We start from the raw sequence: 20,149 nt of genomic DNA on the forward strand, positions 1-20,149 counted from the left end.
TATGTTTTCTTTAACATTTCTGTGTAAAAAAGTATAAAGATATAGATATCAAAAAACCAATAGTTTACAAGGTACTTTATACTTTAATCTAACATACAAAATATTGAATCTCTCGTAAACTATTGGTTTCTTTGATATCTGTATGTACCTTTATATTTTTATTATATATGCAGAATTTTAAAGTAAGTCATGTAATTTCGTTTAAAAAAATGAAGGTAATTTTATCATCTTTTTGGCTTTCACCTTGACAAAAAACAATATGGCTCCAAAATATGTTTCCCTCGAAATCGTTTCACTTTCATCTGAAACTCTCATATTTTCGTATCATTAAAAATAATAATAAGTGCAGAGTTATTTAGATGGCCTGTTTTAAATGTTTCATCCTGTATAAATAAATTTATATTATAAGTTTATGTTGACAAGTCAAATCGATTAATGCTTATAAATTTAAATTGATGCTAAAAATTTTATGTGTTAATTCGTTACACAAGTACTTGAAACAAAATACATAAAAATTTACAGAGTTTAATTTATTTACATGTTTTTACATAAATATAAAATTTACATTTTTCAATTTATGTAAATACCCCTTATTTATACAAATTTAATTAAATATTTTCCATTATAAAAGCATTTGTCTGAAGCTGTCTATTAAAATTAGTAACAGAAAGAATTAAAAAATATCCGTTTTCAAAATTAATTAATCGACCAGATAGAGGAAGAATGTGTATGCTACGTATACGTATATACATGTATATATATATATTATAACATATATATATGCATAAGGTTAGTACTTTATTGTAAAAAAATTATAATTTTCATTAATTTAATTTTAGAAAATTGGTAAAATAAAGTTTTAAACAAAAAGAAAACTCTGCTTATACTAAAAGCCCCATATATCTCATTGCATTACTTTATTTTCGAAGCAACATAATATGCATGTTCATATCATGCAAATGTCCATTGCAGCTTGTTTACTTCCATATGCTTTTTCTAAAGCAATTTCATTGAAACAGTCTGTTGTTTTCTATGATTCTTTTCCTCCGCGCAAAGAGTCTGATTTATGATTATAAATTTTGTGGACTCCTTCGTTTCGACGTTTATGTATGCGAAAACAATGTAGAAGTCGTCTTAGCATTTAATATTTTACTGCTGTTAGAACGATCGTTAATATTTCTGGTACACTTGGTTTAAAATCACTGACCCGGAAACAATATCATCTTTCAACTACTCGCTTATAGTAATTTTATTAATTCTGCCATAAATGTTCCTGCACTTTTTCGATGTCGAATTTTCTTTGCATAAATGTGAAAAAATTCATACATCGAAATAGTATTTGAATTTTGATGTGTTAACGGTAGTATTTTCTTTGACTATTTCATTACTCGATATGTCTATACTCGATGACTAGTATTGACATATCTGTCGGCATATCTGTATTGTAGATCCGCCGTGAAGTAAAATCTCTCTTTAACTGTCACCAACAATTAGGTATAATTATAATCTTGCTGATTAGAGAAAAATTTCTGTGATAAACGTTACGTTTTGCGACAACCTTATCTTTTTCCATCACTTTAATAAAAATCTTTAATAAAAATCTTTAATTTAAATAATCGTAATAAAATTAGTAATATTATAATAAAATTTATCATTAAATAAAAAAATTAAACCAAAAATATAATATATAAAATAATTTCATATATAAAAAAAACCTAACATATAAAATAACTTAAATTGTTAATTATGAGTATATTTTATATCACGAGATATAAACGATTGAAATATTATTGAACAAGATAACGCTTTCAAGATCGTCGCGTCCGCAAGTCTGAAAAGTAAATTAGGTATGTTCTATTTCGCGGTAACTCTATTTACGTTCCAACAATACTTTACGTTTCGCTAAGAGCGTTAAATTTCGTGAGTATTTTCACTGGTAATTTCTTGGATAGAAATTCACATAATTGCAGTTATCTTCGTGTAAGCCAATCTAACTTCATAGTAACATATATTTCTGTTACTCAGTCTCCGTAATCCAAGTTTAGTAACTTTGTAGAACATTTAACTTTGAAATTGCAATACGAGCCAGTGCACGTTGAATATTTTCGTCTCCTGTCATCAATATGCATCTTGTATAAAGTTGTCCAATTAAATAATTTAAGAGTCACACAAGAAATATAAAAATGTATTTTTTCAAACACATTTTAATCATACAGATATCACAATTGTACTTTCTGTTGTGATATTTATGTGTGTGTAAAAAATTTATTATATATATATTTTTTTCTTTATACATTTGTCATAAGAAATTTAACAAAGCTATATATAGCGATATCTTGAAATCAGAGTATCTATAACTTCTGAGAGTTTTGAATACATTAATCTCCCTTTTAGGACACCGTGCGCAATCCAAGTATTATTATTGATTCAATTATGGTTACGCAAATCTCACATAAAGAATAATAATCGAGGTCAAGGAGGTTTTAGGACAAGTATCAATGGGCAAGATAACTGGATGCACGTGTCGAGAGGAGATAGCTCTCCTTTGTAGACGCAATCAAGCTGGGCGATTGATTGAAGTGACCGCAATAGTCTGCGGCAGTGTTCAATTTGTCGGGGCAGGTTCTGAACATTCTCTTTGGTCGCATAAAATCTGTACAATGTGGTTAAACCATATCACATGAAACAATCCTCGGCATAGTTTCCTAATCAACATCTATAGACTATCTATAATATTACGTAATGATGTGGTTATGGAAATACTATACATCCAAAGTGCGAATTAGTATTCATTTGACTGAAACAAATATTGAATTTCTAATAATAATATCTATTTCGTAATTAATTGCTAATAAACATTTAATAATTGAAATTTGGTATTAAATTATTTTTTAAAAATATACAAATATGTAAGGTGAATATACCGGTTAGTGGACATGACCCAATTCGTTGGACCACAAAGTGGTACACAATTTTAAATATTAAACTTTTAATGATATGTACAACTCTAAATAAATTTGTTTATAAAAATTTAGTAACAAATTTATTTAGAAACGTACATATCATTAAAAGCTTAATATTTAAAATCTTTTATCATTTTGTCCACAACAATTGGTTCGTGTCTACTAAATGGTACTTTACTTTATATGCAAAAAAGACAGGAGTCTATTGTGACAAAAAAATAGACAGATAAGTAGACAGACAAATGAGATAGATAAATAGGTAGATGGATAGAGAAAGAGGAGAGAGAGGGAAAAAAATCAGCATTAAATCAATAATGTTTATCGATATAATTAATGATATTCATTAAGCATATTTACTCGACTTTTGTCAGAGTAATTTACGTTCCCGAACATGTCCGTGTAGTCACGACAAATAAATTAAGATTTTAGTTGTTCCGTTTCTCGCACTCAAACAATCCTAGCGAGTTGTTACGTTGCGGTGAAATATTTTTCTCTTTCTTTCTCGTTCTCGTTTAGCTACGCGGTAGACGGCAGCTTGTTAAACCACCAAGTATTTGCCCCAGTCTGCTCGAAAATTCCAGTGGAGGACTCGATGCCCAGAAAAACAGAGAGTACGTTGGAACAAGTCCAGATAATAGCGTGCCATGAGATTCGACAGTCATCGAGAAAAACGAAGCGTCGTTACTTTTGGCGCAGAATGAAAATTCTTCCAGATTGAAGATTTGATCACAGTTATACTCTGTAAAGCAATATGGAATCATTTTTAACTTATTGCACTTATGTTCTCTTTCAGATGTTAGTAGAGTTTCAGATGTTAATAGTTTAATTAAGATTTATAAATTTAAGATTCAATTTTAAGTGTACATATTTCAAAATTAAAAAGTCACAATATTTTAATCAAATACATGTTAATGAGAAATCTGTTTTAAATAGATAAAAAGCATTATTATTGCTATGTTATTGCTACGAAATATAAAAATTTTATTTTCCTGTATAATTCCGCAATCCCACACTGCAGTTAAACCAGCGACAATGTCAAAAGTTGAGATGCGGTTGTGATCGTGTGCAACTATACGATCCCATTAACCCTACAGGATCGAGCGGGTGCTTGGAGAATGGTCGACAATGAAAAGTTTCAGCGAGACGTTAAATTATGCAAGGGAATGCGGGGAAGTAATGACCGCATGGATTAACCTCGACCTTAGATGGAGCTTTGGATGGTGGTTTTTGAAAGGGGCGAGGTTAAACGATAAGATCCAATTATCGAGAAACAGTTTATCTCGCGAACGAACGAAAGGTAAGCCGATGAGAAACTCAGAGCTCACTTTTCTCCATGAAATAGATCAGGACTTCTAAAACGTCCGATATATGCCGTAGGAGAAGAAAAGTCGATTGTTAACTCTGTTGATATACGACCGATTTAGAGAATTGCCAAGCTAACGAAACGGAAATAATTATAAGACTTATATATTGATAAAGGTAAATAGCCTGCATCTTGTAACAATAATTTTGAAAGAAATCCAATAGAGGATACATTTATAAACATATGGTAGACGTACAATATGTTATATGAATATTATTACTATAAAGATGTAAAATATACAAAGATATGATAGAATATGTTTCTGTTTTGTAATATATAAAACAGATTTTAACATATAATACTCCTATAACAATATAATCTACAGAATTTCAATTATATAACAAATTTGGTGATTAATTTTCTCATTGGTTTAAGAATCATATCTTTCATTACACTGCACTATATAGATATTTTTCGTGACACAACGTCATATATTATTTCGTTGTTCTTACCGCTTCTCCTTCCTAAGCTTTCCTGATACAAGGATCGATATATCTACGTATTGCCGTACATTTCGAGGATATATCGAAGTTCATCTTCGTGAATGCGGGCCTCTCATGGGACACGGGAATGCAGCTTCCATGCAGCACGGAAGTAAGCATTCCTAAGACGCTGTTCGTAATCAGGATAAGAACGCGGTTTGAACACGGGAAACTCGAAAGCCGATGCCTTACGTGACGAGGCTGATAATGCACGAAGAGAACAAACGAGACCGGAAATCTCGTACGCGGCGGTAGTAAAAATGGTAGTAATATAGCGAACTGAGCAATATATCGGGGGCAGTTTCTACCTTGTACGTCAAGAAGTCACGAGGCTCATTGCATGCACTCATTCGTCGCATATGTGCGATATTTGTCTTCGGGATATTTCTCTTGACATACGGACATGATGTAAAACAAGACTTTTCTCCAAAGAGAATTGCGCTCTTCTTGTTTTCTACATTTCTCCTAAGTTTTATATTTTTTATTTTTCATAAATTTGTATACCCCTATTTCCCATTCATGACTGTGTTTTTTGTAACATATCTCTCTTTATATATGTATTTATACATATACATGTGAAAAATTGAAATAACAGTTTGCGCAACATTTTAACTATATAATAATAAATAACAGTTCTACGAGACTTTCACTTATAATTACGTTATATTACAGTTTTATAAATTAGCATTAATATTCCACACAAATCACGATTTCTTTAAACTAAAAATCTTTAATGTATACATTAATTTTGCGACAAGTATTATATAAGTATTATATAATTATGATACATAAATATATTTTTCTTTAATCTCTGTTTATTAAATCTTTTTTAGTAAATTTTTGGACTCGTTTTTACTTCCATTATATTTGATATAAAATATAATTTTACTGACCTACACTATTTTATACTTTCATATACACTCTATATTTTAACATGAGAAGAATAATTATAATATATATGTATGTATTAATGAACATCTTTCTGTTTAATTATAGAAAAACATTAAATTTTTCGAATTTACGTTGATTGGTCGTTTTTTAAACTAATTCTGACGTGTATTAATCAATTTCCTATTCAATTTTCGGTAACGAATTGGTTACAACAATTACGTTTTCATAAGAGTTGACGACTTTAATTGGTATACGAGAGCTAATAAAAGCCAACAGAGTATTCTAGAATTCAGCTTGGATTGTAGTATTAATTATATACATAGAATATATATACACACACATACACACACTCATGACACACATCTAAAAAGATTCTCCAAAAAATATTTCAAGTTTTGTGAAAACGTTTTCACAATAAGATTTTAGCAGAAAAAAATTTTATAAGTTAAGAATAATATTTACAAGTTATATACAATAAATTATATAAACTAAACACTTTATTAAATATCTTGGTAAACAAACGCTTTTATTATGTCATATAATATTTGAAAAAACAGTAAGTAATATTGTTTCTAATATTTTTTTAAATGTTTCTCTCTCTCTCTCTCTCTCTCTCCATCTATCTTTTTCTTTATCTCTTCCTTTAATATAATATAAATTTATGAGCACAAAAATTTCTCGTAATTTATTGACGTGACTCCATCATCTTTCTATATTCTTTAACGTTATATTGTCCGTGAAAAAAGCTTATTTTCAAGAAAGATTTATTATACTAAATTTACAATAGTCATGAAAATATGCACAAATAATTTACTTTGTCAACAACGTCCAATTGATTAAATAACGTACTTTGTATACCATTATTATGTAACTTGCGGACATTCTGAGCAATGAAGGCCTTTTGTCTTCGCAAACCTTGTTAAATACACATGCGCTCTTTTGCAGCAATTTTTAATTGCGATATGAAACTGCATAATGAGTTACGAGGCCGCTTCCAGAGCGTTAATTCGTTTTGCGTCAGACGAATTTCAAACAAAATTCAAGCTTGTGTCCACTTTTAAAATAGAAAAGTCTTACATATTTATCATATTAACTTGCAATATTAAAAGTTTGTTTTTTAATATTAAATATTTATACAATTATACATTATATACACAGTGTCCCAAACTCATCTTTATTCATCTTTTATTTACAGTTTTGTTGGATTGTGGGGACTCTCTCTCTTCAAATCTCTTTATTAATATAAAAATGTATCATAATATTCTGTAAATATTAAAATCTATTTAATGAGAACATTATCTACTGCTCACAGATTTACCTTTTCATGAATATTTTTTATTTAAACGTGTTTGAATAAATTCGAAATACGTTTTGCATGAAAACAGCTATGTAACGTGATACTAAAATTGAACTTATAATATTGTTACAGGACGAGAAAAACCAGTTGCTCATCACGAATCTCTGGCTGAAACTGGTAAGTCTCCAAAGATCTTCCGGAGTTTACGATTCGAGGGAAATAAAACTAACCGCGATGTCTTTTCAATTGATAGCTGCCACTTACACGAACAGCACGAAATTCGTGATATACCTTCGGGAGATACACCTCAGTCATTTTTTAAAGAATCTCTGTTCAAGTTAATTGGACGAGTAGTCCTGTTAGATTTGTTTCGGGATGATTTAATTTATCCCCGTTACACATCACCTGGTTTTACCCGGTCGTTCCAAAAATATTCTCGTGGAATGGTCACGTCATGTGAATCGAGTTCTAGTGTAAAAAGGCGTAAAATAAAAATATCATTATAAACTACATATGACATATTCCTTTTACATTACGTATGAGATTGCACTTTATCATACACTCTGTGTTTATCAACGTTTTTATTTTGTTGTAAAATCGTGATGATATTTTTGTTACATTAATAGTTCCGCATGCAGTTTGATACCTACCACATAAAGTATTACATAATTTGACTCTCCATTGATACTGAATATTGTTCGTTTAAGGGACAATTGATTTTTTAATTGTAAATATTAAGAAAATGGATTCTATAGATAGCGAAATTCAGCTTCTTGAAAAAAACCTTGATAATGTTGAGATCGTGTGTACAAAGTTATCAGTATCTAATTGTTTATTCCATTGCGCGCGAGGTTGAAAATTTCATATTACTGACGAAGGGTAGATCATTCGTAATTTATTTAATCGATAATATAATGTAACCGGATCCAATATGGATCTGTACACAAAATATCCTAGTTACTATTTGTAGGTAATTACATAATTAATTCAATAAATAGCAATAGTAGCTTTATTGGCAGGTTATTTATCTGACTCGATCGCATCAGTTTATTACTCCATTTATTTATTCTGTTATTGTCATTAAATAAAATGTAGAGATGGTCATTATGTAATGTTTCGCAGGTAATACATGTAATTGTTTCTTATAACTATAGAAGATGGTTATTAATTTATCAGAAGTTCATGGTATCTTTGTACTCATACTTTACCCCATATATGTAGTTTATATTTTTGTTTTGGTTATATAATCAAAGGAAGAAAATTCTTTCAAAGGTAGAACCCAAAGGCAAGCTATAGGCCTATTGTGCACGTCAATTCTAACGGTTTCTTTGTACTTCTGTCCTTCCAGATAGATTAGTCTAATTCACTTGTTAAATATCGTGGAAATAAGTAAATAAATACATAAGTAAAAGTAAATATTATTTGGAAAATAGTTATTCTTATATGTCATATTAAAATTGAAATATTTTTTATTATTAAGCGTTTGTTTTGTAAAGATGTATTAAGTGTGTAAATGTTTTAAATTAAATACTATTACTTTTTTTCAAATCTTTTTACAGCACCTACATATAAATATTTAAATATACGATTTATATTTTTATTTACATTCAGAAATGTTCTCTTTTTTGAACACTAATTTGGAATTTTGGACTCAGCAAAAAATAAAAAAAAATCGCAAAGCTTAGTAAGAGTATATAGGGTTCGGTCAACTTATTTCAAGACGTATGTTAGGAAAGCGTTGAGGTAACCAGGTAATGTAACGAGGTCGGATTTTTATCGGCACCCGAACTATTAATAGAGTCGCCGCAACAGGTTACTGTCAGAGCGCGGGGAGCGAGGGTGCGTCCTTATTAGGATTGCGACAGTGTTTTCTTTAAGAGAGAGAGAGAGCGCGGCTCCGATCCGCTCGCTTTCGACGCGTAAAAGCGCTCACCGTTGTTTATTTTTTTCGGCTTACGCAAGTTCAATCCCGCGCGAGCTCATGCGAGATTTGCAATGACCTAAATTCGAACATTGACGATTCTACCGACGATCGTTTTCGGCTTGATTGACGGATTGCACCGCATCGGACACGTGGAGTCCCTTCGGCGCATCTGACAGTTCCAACAACGACGCTGATGGCGAAGGTTGTGATCGTTACGCTATTGATTGGCCCTAATCTCGCTCAGCACGACCTTAATCTTTTGTCACTGCGAATTAATATTCCGGATTTTCTCGACAAGACTTCCCCTTTTATCTCAATACAATGTTACCGTCAATGTTAAATTAATCCTTTATAGGGACGGCATTACTTTGTCATGAAAAAGAACAGTTTCTTTATCCATTTTGCTCAAAATTGTCTTGAACAATCTATGGATACTTTATCGATATAATCTTTCTGATGGGTAGAAGTAAAGTAAATCAGATCCTATATGGTCTAGTTAAGCTTTGTGATTTTTCTTAATTTTTTAATGAGTCAAAATTAAAAACCGATTAGATTGAAAAAAGAAAACATTTCAGAGTATTAAAAAAAATACAAGATACTTTCAAGAATTTACATAGATAAACTAAAGATTTGAAAAAAGTAGTATTTAGGTCATATTGGGTACATATATAAAAATGTCTCATTTTTTTTTAATGTTCAGAATTGTTTCCTCTTTTACACATGTACATAATATGACTTAAGTATATGTTTTTCTATTTTTTGTAAAAAAAATATTAGAGAAATGGAAAATAAAGTGACCAATGTTATTTTAATAAAATTACAAGTTTGACATGTTGACATATTCATTGACATGAAAGAAACTATTTTCTTTAAATTCTGTTTTCAATAAACAGATGCAATCGAGTCAGCTTACATGACTTACTAATGCTATCTGCTGTAGTAAAATTTAATCACTCACAAATAATGAGTAGATCATATTAAATATTTAGTACTAAACCGTATTAAGATCCGATTACCTTGCTGCTATATTTTAATGTACTACATACATTTCACTCTTTAGTTATTAAATATAACTAATTAATAGGTTTTTTCGAAATATATATATATATAATAAGTATATATATATATATATATCCTAAATTTATTTGGAAATTAATTTTGAAATGAGCATTGCACATTTGCAACAGTCACGCGTCTCTAAAAAGTTAACCCTTTATACATATATAATGTAGCACATTTCCATAGTTTTTAGTACAGATTAAAATAAAAAAAAAATTTTTTTAACATATACGTGGAAGAAACGGTTTTGCTAAAGCAAATAAAAATTTAGTCAGAGTTATACAAATCTAAAAATAATTTTATTGACTTGTCATGTATAATAGAATACTCAGGTTAGTCGCTCAAAGGTTAAAACTTTTTACAAAATTGCCCATCATATGCTTGAGTTTTCTACGTAATTATTTTGATGATCTAAAAAAATTATTTTCAGATCTGTATCCAGCTAAATTTCGAAATGCTTCAGCAAAATTGTTTCTTCCGTATAATTGTTATTGTTTTTTTTTTTTTTCCATATTTTCTTGCAATGCTATTTCACGGTATTTGATAAGTGAATATATAAATATTTGCAATTTCGAGGCTTACTGTTATGCCAATATAGGAGCGTCAGCTTCTCCTTCTATTTAATCTTTCTTCGTGTCCCGTGACGGCCAATGCATGCGGAAGTAACACGCAGCTGCATGTGACTTAAAATGCCGATACGTTTGCAAATATAAATCACGTAGATATTCAAAGAACATTCGACATCCGCCAGTATTGATATGATGTTGTATATTTCCTGGTAGCATCGCTATCAGATACACTTGTGTCGAATGCAAGTAGAGAGCTAAAATTAAATCTATTTTCTAGGAAGAACAGAATACATTTTACTTTTCCATGTTCAAAATGCATAGATTGCATCTGCAATATTGAGAGGTAGCTGAACGGTTTTATCTAGATCGGAAATAATAGAGATTCACAAAAAGAAGGTTTGTACATTTTGAAAAAAACAATCATTTTTTCTTCAGCAGCTTTTGGGTAACAGAAACGTGAAATTTAATTGGCAGCTTAATTTGTAAATGATTTGTACGATGTTATATTCTAACAGAGTCCGCACAAATGCTGCGAACGCATTCGACACTCGCAATCACGTCGCCAGAAATTATTAACTTAATCTGTGCGAGTAGTTTATTAAATCATGCGCAGCACGTGCAATATTTCATTTTTAGACCGAAATGTTATCGCGTTACGTCGCGAGCAATACTATTACTCGCGTATAAATTGAAAAAATATAAGACCACGATCAAAAGGTTTTATTTATATGTCAGAGACGATTATCTTCAATACATTTACACTCATTCATAAAACAATTTCGATTCGTGTTTTCAATATAAACCGATAAACCGATGTTTTATTAATGTTTGGACTGTAAACTGACTGATGAATCAATTTGATACATCGATCTTCGCCACAATAAAACATTGTAAATAAAACTTACACGTTGTCTTTGCATAACATCGAGATAGCATGAAATTTATTAATATCTTTCAATGTTATCCGGATAATTATTATTGTAAATTGATGTATTCATCAGACTATTAATAATTTAATGATATATTATTGCTCATGATTACCAGCGAATAATTGTCTAAAATACGTAGATGGTACTATTATAGTTATATGTAGCTATGGATATACATATATTACCCTGCATTTTATATTTCCTCGTACCGAACTGTCGGTGTGGACATCTCATGTCAAGCGTGCACTTTGTCATTCTATCTTAGTGACTGAGCGACGGGATGATCGATGATAAAATTTATGTAAAAGTAAAATTCGCGGAAACATGGCGCGACGAGATGGCGCGACGCTGCATTTCGCCTCATCGCCTCTCTTGCGTATCGAGAAAGGAAATGCATTTACATAATTTTCACCGTTGAGCTGAAGGAACACAACTAGAGCAAACGGTATCGCAAAAGCCATCGGCAAGAACACACGCAAAGTACGTATGCGAGCACAACACGTTCTGGATGTATCGTAATCTGCACGTTTCGCGCGCAACTATCCTGAGGCGTCTGGCAATTTCTTCCAATGGATGGGTGATAGTTGCGCGTTAGACCGGCGAAATGGCTACCCAGGGATTCCGTGGACTATCGGATAATGGAGATACCGTGTTCGTATCATTTAGGTATCTTCCTTCGGACGATATAGTGCAGTATTAGGAATGGAGAGCTATACGATAACTGTTGAAACACACCGCGTGGAATCTTCCGTAGATCCTAAGGGGATCCCTCTCGTTTCTTCATATGCACTGAACTATTTCAAAGTTATACTTCAATTATGATGTTATTGCGTCTGTTCGGAGATATTTCCACGATTGACGTTTTTTTTTATAACGCCTATCTGATATTTACCATGTTTATACATAAGCGATTCTTTACACATATGTCAGACAGGCTTCGCAAGTTCCATTACTGCTGTGGGGACGATAAATCACGCGAGGTGAAAATAATATATAGGTGCGCAGGGTTCTCGGGCAGTGGTATGCTTTACTACGTACTAAGAGTGGAAACCAGTGCAACTTGGGCGACATAAAATATAAAACTCTGCGCCAAAGACGATCTATTACATGTAAGTGCATCAGTATGCGAATCGCATTTGAAGCGTGACTAATGCGACTTCCTGCGCATGTTAGTACGCGTGTTAAAAGAGAAACGAATTTATTTAACTTCCTTCAAAATCCAGAAATTAGCAATAAAATCTGAAACAAGCAGCCCTAATTTGAATTCATATTTAGATTCTCTATTTTAAAGAAGTGTATTACATGTATTTTTCAAAAAATTATGAAAAGATTGGCGACAATTTAGAACTTCAATCAAAAATTATATTTCAATAAGTAGATACATTCTTAAAAAATAATTATAAGATAAAATGAGAAAATGGTTCACTTAAATTATAAAATTGTATTGTTAAATATAATATAAATATTGATTTTATTAAACTGTTTTTGTATAATATTCATTTTTATATAGAAGGTCCAATTCAATTTTGGTCATTTTTTTAAAAAGACTATATCTGATGACTACCTAAGCCTGGCTATTGTTGTTAAAACAAAAAGAACTGTTTTATTGATTTTCCTAGAAAATGTCTTATAAATTATATTTCAATGTTCAATGCTCTATACATTTCCATCTTCATTTCAAATGTAACAAATCTACATAGATCCCGAAGTTATCCCGAAGTTATTCCGAATTTAATTTTAAAGTCGACTTTGCAAATATGTCAATACTTGCCTCAGAGGATTAATATGTCAATAAAAGATTTAATCTCTCCAAACCCCAAAAGATTTGTTGCTTCTGATCCGTCCAACATTATTTAAATCTCACAAGATAATATTTTGTCACTGATAGAACTGTATTAAAACGACAAATCTTCTAACGTCTCTATTCAAGATATACTAAAGATATACCAACTTCCTCTTCGCGTGAGAAAATCCGCGATCATCGCGAAGTTTTCTGTCCTGATATAACTCTTTGCTCGATTCTAAGAAAGAGAACACTCGAACAAGGAGAACACTAGCGAGCTTGGTGAGTTTTAATGGGCCAACCGGTATTATGAGCGAAGTCAGAATCTCCTTCCATTCGTAGCGGGAGCTATTTCTTTTTCCCTTTCCCGCTTCATGTACTGCATCTTTTCATCCTCCATCTTCTGCACCCGACGCGTCTCACGGTTTCTCTACTTCGTACCATGCACTTAGGCGAGTTTATTCATTCGGTACAACCCACTTGGGATTCGAAAATGCGGAAAGACATGATTTACAGACACGCGAATCGCGGAGATACAATAGTTTGGATGCTAGGACGAGTTTTTTTGTTTTTGAAATGATCGCGGAAAATGTATTAAAAATTCTCAAAAAATACCTATATAGTACAAATTCTCTTTGTTTCAAAAAGAAAAGCAAATCTATCAAAATGATGGTATACACATTGTAAGCGGATTCTGTATCTCTATATATTTGCTTTTTGCATCAAATATTTGGAATTGGAAAATTGAAATTGAAATAAAAAAAATTTCACACAGCAATGTGCACCTTTGTATTTTTTTTCTTTAATTGTAAAACAAAACAATTTTTTAATGTAAATAGGTAAAAAATAGACGGAAACAATGTCGTCTGAAACTTCCTGACGTAGAAAATCGCAAAAAAAGCAGATCGGATGTGACAGCTTGCATTTCGCACAGTTTGCAACTGATTCTTTTAGGTCGGAAATTTTGAACAACGAATTTCAAAGTAAGATTAAAAGTATACGGAAAATACATTTGCGATAAGTTTTAGATTAAAGTTCGATTTAGTCGTAAATGAGTACTCCACACCTGAGAGTCTCGATCATAAATAATCCAACTGTGTTATTTATTGAGAGAAAAGTTTCTAGTATCTTATAATTAAACGTGCTAAATTATACTCCCCTTTTTGTGTGCACTAATTATGAGGACTCTCGATTTCAAGTAGAGCTATTTATCCATTAAATATAATTGCTTAATTAAGCGTGCAGTAAGAGATGAAGCGATCACCCGATATCAATTTTACGCCGATTTAATTTTCAACGCTTGCGCGATACCTTATCTTTTGTTTTTAGCGTGAACTCGTTTATGAAAGATCTTGCAATATGCGATATTGTTATGAAAAGGCTGTATCGGTTTGGGCAAAGAGAGCAACGCGATATAAAAGAACGCTGGTACGATACACAGACAGCTTTCAATAGCTTTCGCATACTGATTAGGAATAGATTTCCCTTGCCATGTAAATGCTGCTATTGAACTTACGATATTCGTGGGACATGTTTACGAATCGCTGAGGGTCTCCTGACAGGAAGAAAGGTTCTGGATACATATCTGAAAAAAATGCCAATACCATCTGGATCGTTTCAATTGGCATTTTATGAATTTGAACGGCCGTCACGTATCGACTTACTTTTAATCCCGCCACTGCCTTAATCAATACTATGCCATATCTCCGCAAAATTAATTGCAGCGCTCACGGTATCGGGGTACCGTTTTAATTACGCTTTTTCTCCGCGTTCCTTCATATCGGTCGGAAAAAGAATGATTTGGTATTAAAAGGTACGCGTATTATTGAATTATTAATTAGGTCGTTGTAAAATTCATTGCAAATTCGAGTGCTCTTGTTCGTTATTAAAGCTTGAAAATGGAAGAAGCATTACAAATCCTATTTTAGAAATCATAATTGAATTTAATTACAAAAAATAATTTGCGTGTTACTTCAAAAAGATATTTTTTTAATTATATATTATTTGAAAATAAAATATTTTTATAATATATAATAATTTTTTAGATTTTTTCTATAAAATAAAAATAATGTTTTTGCTCGACTTACGATATAATATGTATATTATAAAACTCCTTTTTTTTTATTAAAATCAATACATATGTATGTAGGAATAATTATAATGTACAAGATTCTCTGTTAATATTTATCCGAAACTGAGTATTTCAAACTCCGAGTCAATCGCGTTCGCAAATTTTCCAAGAGACAGGGGGTATCTCGTCTAAATACGAAAATCTTAAGCTCAGCTTTATGCATTCCTTTCGCTTTGTATCACGGAGTAAGTATAACAGGATCTTTGCCTAAGGGGATTAACACTGAATGAAGATCAAAGATATAGATCCGGAAAGTTTAATGGTTAGATTGTCCTTTAAATGAAAGATTAAAGCTCCGTTACCAATTTCGTACCCCCCGAGGTGCTTTAGAATTCCAATATTCAATTTGATTTGCTAAATTTCGCTTTAGAAGATCTAATTTACAATAGAATCCTATTTACAATATATAATTTTGTGTGCTGTACGATATAGACAAAATATTTATAGAATCACCATAAGTATATTTATTGTAGTAGAATACACTACTAATTTATAAAATATATAAATATATCAAAACATGAAATCGTAAGAAGAGTTTTGTAGAAATATTAAATATAATAAAAATGTCATAAATACAATATTAAATAAGATTTATACATGTGCAGAGCAAAATAATAATAGCCAGTAACCTTACTTTAAAAAACAAAGCATTTAAAAAAGGGCTACATTTGCAAAAATATATTGTTGTAAACTTGGTTGTAAAATTATATAATAAGTATAAGGAATACTTTGCCTACTAAAATAAGTTTAACATTAAATTCCTAATGTAAAATTTCTTCACTTGATTTCAAACAGATATCATTATTAATAATTTTTACATTTAATATTTAATTATACTTAATTATTATATTATTAATATATTTAATAATTTATATCCTTTAGAGCCTTTATTTTTTTAATTATATTTATGTAGCTGTAATATTATATTATAATATCATTTGTCGGTGCTAATATCATAATATTTTACTTTGTTCATATTTTACGTTGTTAATATTTTTTTACATAATATAATAGTATTCAATTCAACTTACTTGGTGTATTTCATATATTCACTTAAAATATAAATATTCACTTAAATAATTTAACGAACACGCTAAACTACCTAGCGATATATTTTTTATTATTTATTCAACGTATTTTTTAAATTTATAATCACTACATGCAATATCGCGTATGGTTTAGGTAATTATCCTCTTTTTTTTCCACATATTACCATTTTCTTGAAAAATAAAAAATTTTAAAAATTACAAAATAAATATTATTCCTCCCCTTATGTACCTACATTTGCTATTCTTGCGTCAATGAGAATGCAGTCTTTTAACAAAGATATTTCAGGAAACAATAGATACGCATACATTTCCTCAAATTCCTGTATAAATCCATCGTAGCTGGAAACGATGTTTCTACTATTTCTCCGACGCTTTGAGTACACCAGCGACCAACGAGCGGAATATTTGCCGAAGTCGACGGGTACGCCCAACTGTAATGTTCCAGCTATCCTATATCCCACGCGAACAATTTCAATTATCTTTTGTGCGGAATTCGCGAGTAACAATCAGGAAAGGTCCAAGGAAAAAGCTTCGAGTTCAAACATACTCTCTGAAAACAAATATTTTTTAATCGAAACGATGAAGACAGTAATCTTTCTTTTTTTTTACCGCATTGTATCAAATTGAAATACTTTTTCAGTAAGGTTTTAAATTTATAGAACTACATGCAATAGTTGTACACTTTTTAGAAATTAGAAAAGATCACGTTTATATTATTAATTTAAGGAATAAGTTTGCCAGTTTGTATTTATTAACAATACAAGAAGGGGGCAGGAATTTCTTTTTTCTTTAAATATATTTTTATTATAATTGCACAATGCTATCGAAATTTATTCGAATAAATTCGCTATCGATTTATATTCAATTGGGCCGATTTGTGAATTTAATGCACATATTTGCTTATGCAAGCCAGGATCAGCATTTTTAACAGTATTCACGATATTAAAACATTTAAAATATGTGAAAAAAAGTCTAACTGATATTTTATGTTTTTTTTCGAATAAAAATTTAAACCTAACGTTAATAAAATTCTTTTATATAATATAGAACGTTTCTCATTGCTAAAAATTTTGGACTGTTTGCAAAAATTGCCATAAAAGTGCAGTAATTTTTTTGTAAAAAAGCTTAATCTTGACATAATCTTTCCTGGTTATTCTCTCTTAATATTTCATATTTCCAGAATGTATATTATTATTATCTTTTTATTATTACTTTTTTATATTTTCAGAATATACACACAATTGAGGGCAAATTAACCAATTTTTCAAGAGTTAGGCTGCTCTTTCGAAAGGTACTCGTTAAAAGCTTGCAATGCAACGGCATATTTTATGCAAGATATGAATTATTTAGATTCTACGTAGCAGTGGCTGAATAAAGTAGGTCTAAAACGATGTAGCTGTTCGTAAATATTTTCTTAGCACATTTTAAAGTGCCTAAGTACCCATGCAAGATTTGTCTATTATATATTATAATATATCTAAATTTTAAGCATCTTTAAGAACGTACAATAAAAGATAATATTAATTTTATTAAAAAATGCTACTTTTATAGATAACACAATTTTTAAAAATAAATATTTTTAGAAGCTGATCCTAGTCAACACATTTTTTTTAATATACGTAAAATCTATAATTAACAATTTTATTCAAGCGAATAATTAAAAATCATTATAGATATATGTTGTTATCAATTAGTTCTTATTATTTTATTCTTTTAATATCGTAAAGAGGTAGATTTCGATAAGATTAAAAAGTACCATACTAGTACATTAAATATCTAAAATTATTTTAGAAATATATTAAAAGACGCTAAGATAAATGAAGTTTATTCTCGTCTCTGAGAGCTTCTTACGCCGTGTAACAAACTGAAGATTAAAGAAAAAGATATCAAACAAAATACGAGTCAAGGAAGTTAATTAATCCTGGAAGTACATTATTGCGAAAGATCAGAATGCGAGCGCCGTAATGGAAAGTCGTTTTCAGCCGAGTAGCTGAATTCTTCTCAATGAAGTTATGAGCAGCTTTCTCATTTGCTAAGCTCATTCATTATTTCCTATATGAAGTTAACGAATTGGAATAAAATTGTTCACTTCAGAAAAATTTGCGGTTCCAGTTCGTAATATCAATATTACCGTGTTAAAACCGTTAAAGAATAACATTTTGATTACATTTTTCGCAATAATTCCTTATAGATTTTAAGATGGTATATAGTAGCATCACACACATTATCAAATCAATAATCAATTTTTTGTGATGTTATTTCTGCCTCAATTTATGATATAGTTGCATTTCAAGTACGACAGTAAGCGATGCGTAATTTGAAGAAAAATTAAAGGTTGCGTTTCGAGCACATCATTTGTCCCTGTTGTTTATTAAATAATGAAGGATAAAATGATACATTATGCGCTTTATGCGTAACTCGGAGAACGCACCCAAAGATGTATTTAAATCACAACTGAAAGAGATGTATAAAAACGTTTATATGAAAATATTATAAGGCATCATATCTAGTTTCAATTATTATACATATAATAGCTGCTTCCTTATTTGATTTAATTATTGTACATCTTTATTTATAGAGAAAATAACAGAGTAACCTAAATACGATAGCCCATCAAAAGTAGTCTGTTGAAATAGTTGTTTAAATATGGGCTAGAAATCAAAATAATCCCTTTAAAGTTAATACAGACACGAATCTAAAGTTTACACAGATCAGAACACACGTATTTGAAATTTACACGTGCATCGTGCAGATCCTAGGACAGAAACGTTGATTACGGTGTTATCGCCGTGGTTACAGTTACATGCGGTCCGGGTTACTATCACGGATCCACCTCGCATGTCCGTTGGAGCAAGAAGGGTGCTCGCTCCTTACACCAGGGTGCCGTTTTCCGATAAATTCAGGTCGCTTGAGTAATCGAGGGTGCATTAACTGGCTCTCGTCGAAAATTGAGTTACGCCACTAGCTGCTGGTACTTCTCTGATCAAAGGGCACGAATGTGTTATAAGCTGTGGGTGTAAAATTTCACTGGCTTTAGTACAAACTCACATTGTCATGCTATACGATGAATACCCGTGAACGTTGTATAGAGAGAGAGAGATTTCGGATTATTCTCGCGCATCTCTCCCCAAACTGGCGAGATCGTGTCTGCTGCAGAGCGATGGTAAGGTAAATAAGACAAAACATACTTCATCTTTGATGTAAATACCTGTGGATGCTTCAGAAGTACGTATTATCGAGACACGGACTTTTCCATGGCGTGAAAAGAGGAGAAAGCGAGAAAGCCTGGCATTTAACTTCCGTCGAAGAATTGTACGGAAGTGGAATTCAGGTGGATCTCTTTCTCTCTCTCTCTCTCTCTCTCTCTTGGACTGTGTGATTCCCAAGGCCGCGGGCCAAATAGGACAGGGGCCATTCGATTCGAGCAAATTCCGCAGCCATTCGTCAAGGTCTAGCCACTGACAGGCTGTAAACCCGGGGCGCGAAGCGCTCGATCTTCACGTGCCAAGCTCGATTTCACTTTGGCGTGCTTTATATTGGTCCCGAGTTACTCAGCGTTTTTATGAGTCACCATTTACTTCTCTCTCGTTTGCGTCTTTTACGCTCATCCGCGCGTGCTGTGTGTGTGTGTGTCCTGTGCGCACACGATAAACTTTCTCTCTCCCTCTCTTTTCGCGCGCATTTACAGAGTGAATCTTTCATCTTGATT

At 31.3% G+C, this 20,149-nt stretch overlaps 1 protein-coding gene across 1 annotated transcript in view; it reads left to right on the plus strand.

The window, feature by feature from the left end:
- The window catches only part of nAChRa7 (nicotinic acetylcholine receptor alpha7 subunit), a 201,539-nt gene that overhangs the window by 126,499 nt on the left and 54,891 nt on the right, over positions 1-20,149 (plus strand). The window contains exon 3 of the mRNA XM_018551289.1: positions 7,129-7,173. Within this exon, the coding sequence (XP_018406791.1) occupies positions 7,129-7,173 (45 nt within the window). The remainder of the gene's footprint in view (positions 1-7,128; positions 7,174-20,149) is intronic.

Source organism: Cyphomyrmex costatus, unplaced genomic scaffold, assembly GCF_001594065.2.
Source record: "Cyphomyrmex costatus isolate MS0001 unplaced genomic scaffold, Ccosl1.0 scaffold137, whole genome shotgun sequence".
In the NCBI taxonomy this organism is placed as follows: domain Eukaryota; kingdom Metazoa; phylum Arthropoda; class Insecta; order Hymenoptera; family Formicidae; genus Cyphomyrmex; species Cyphomyrmex costatus.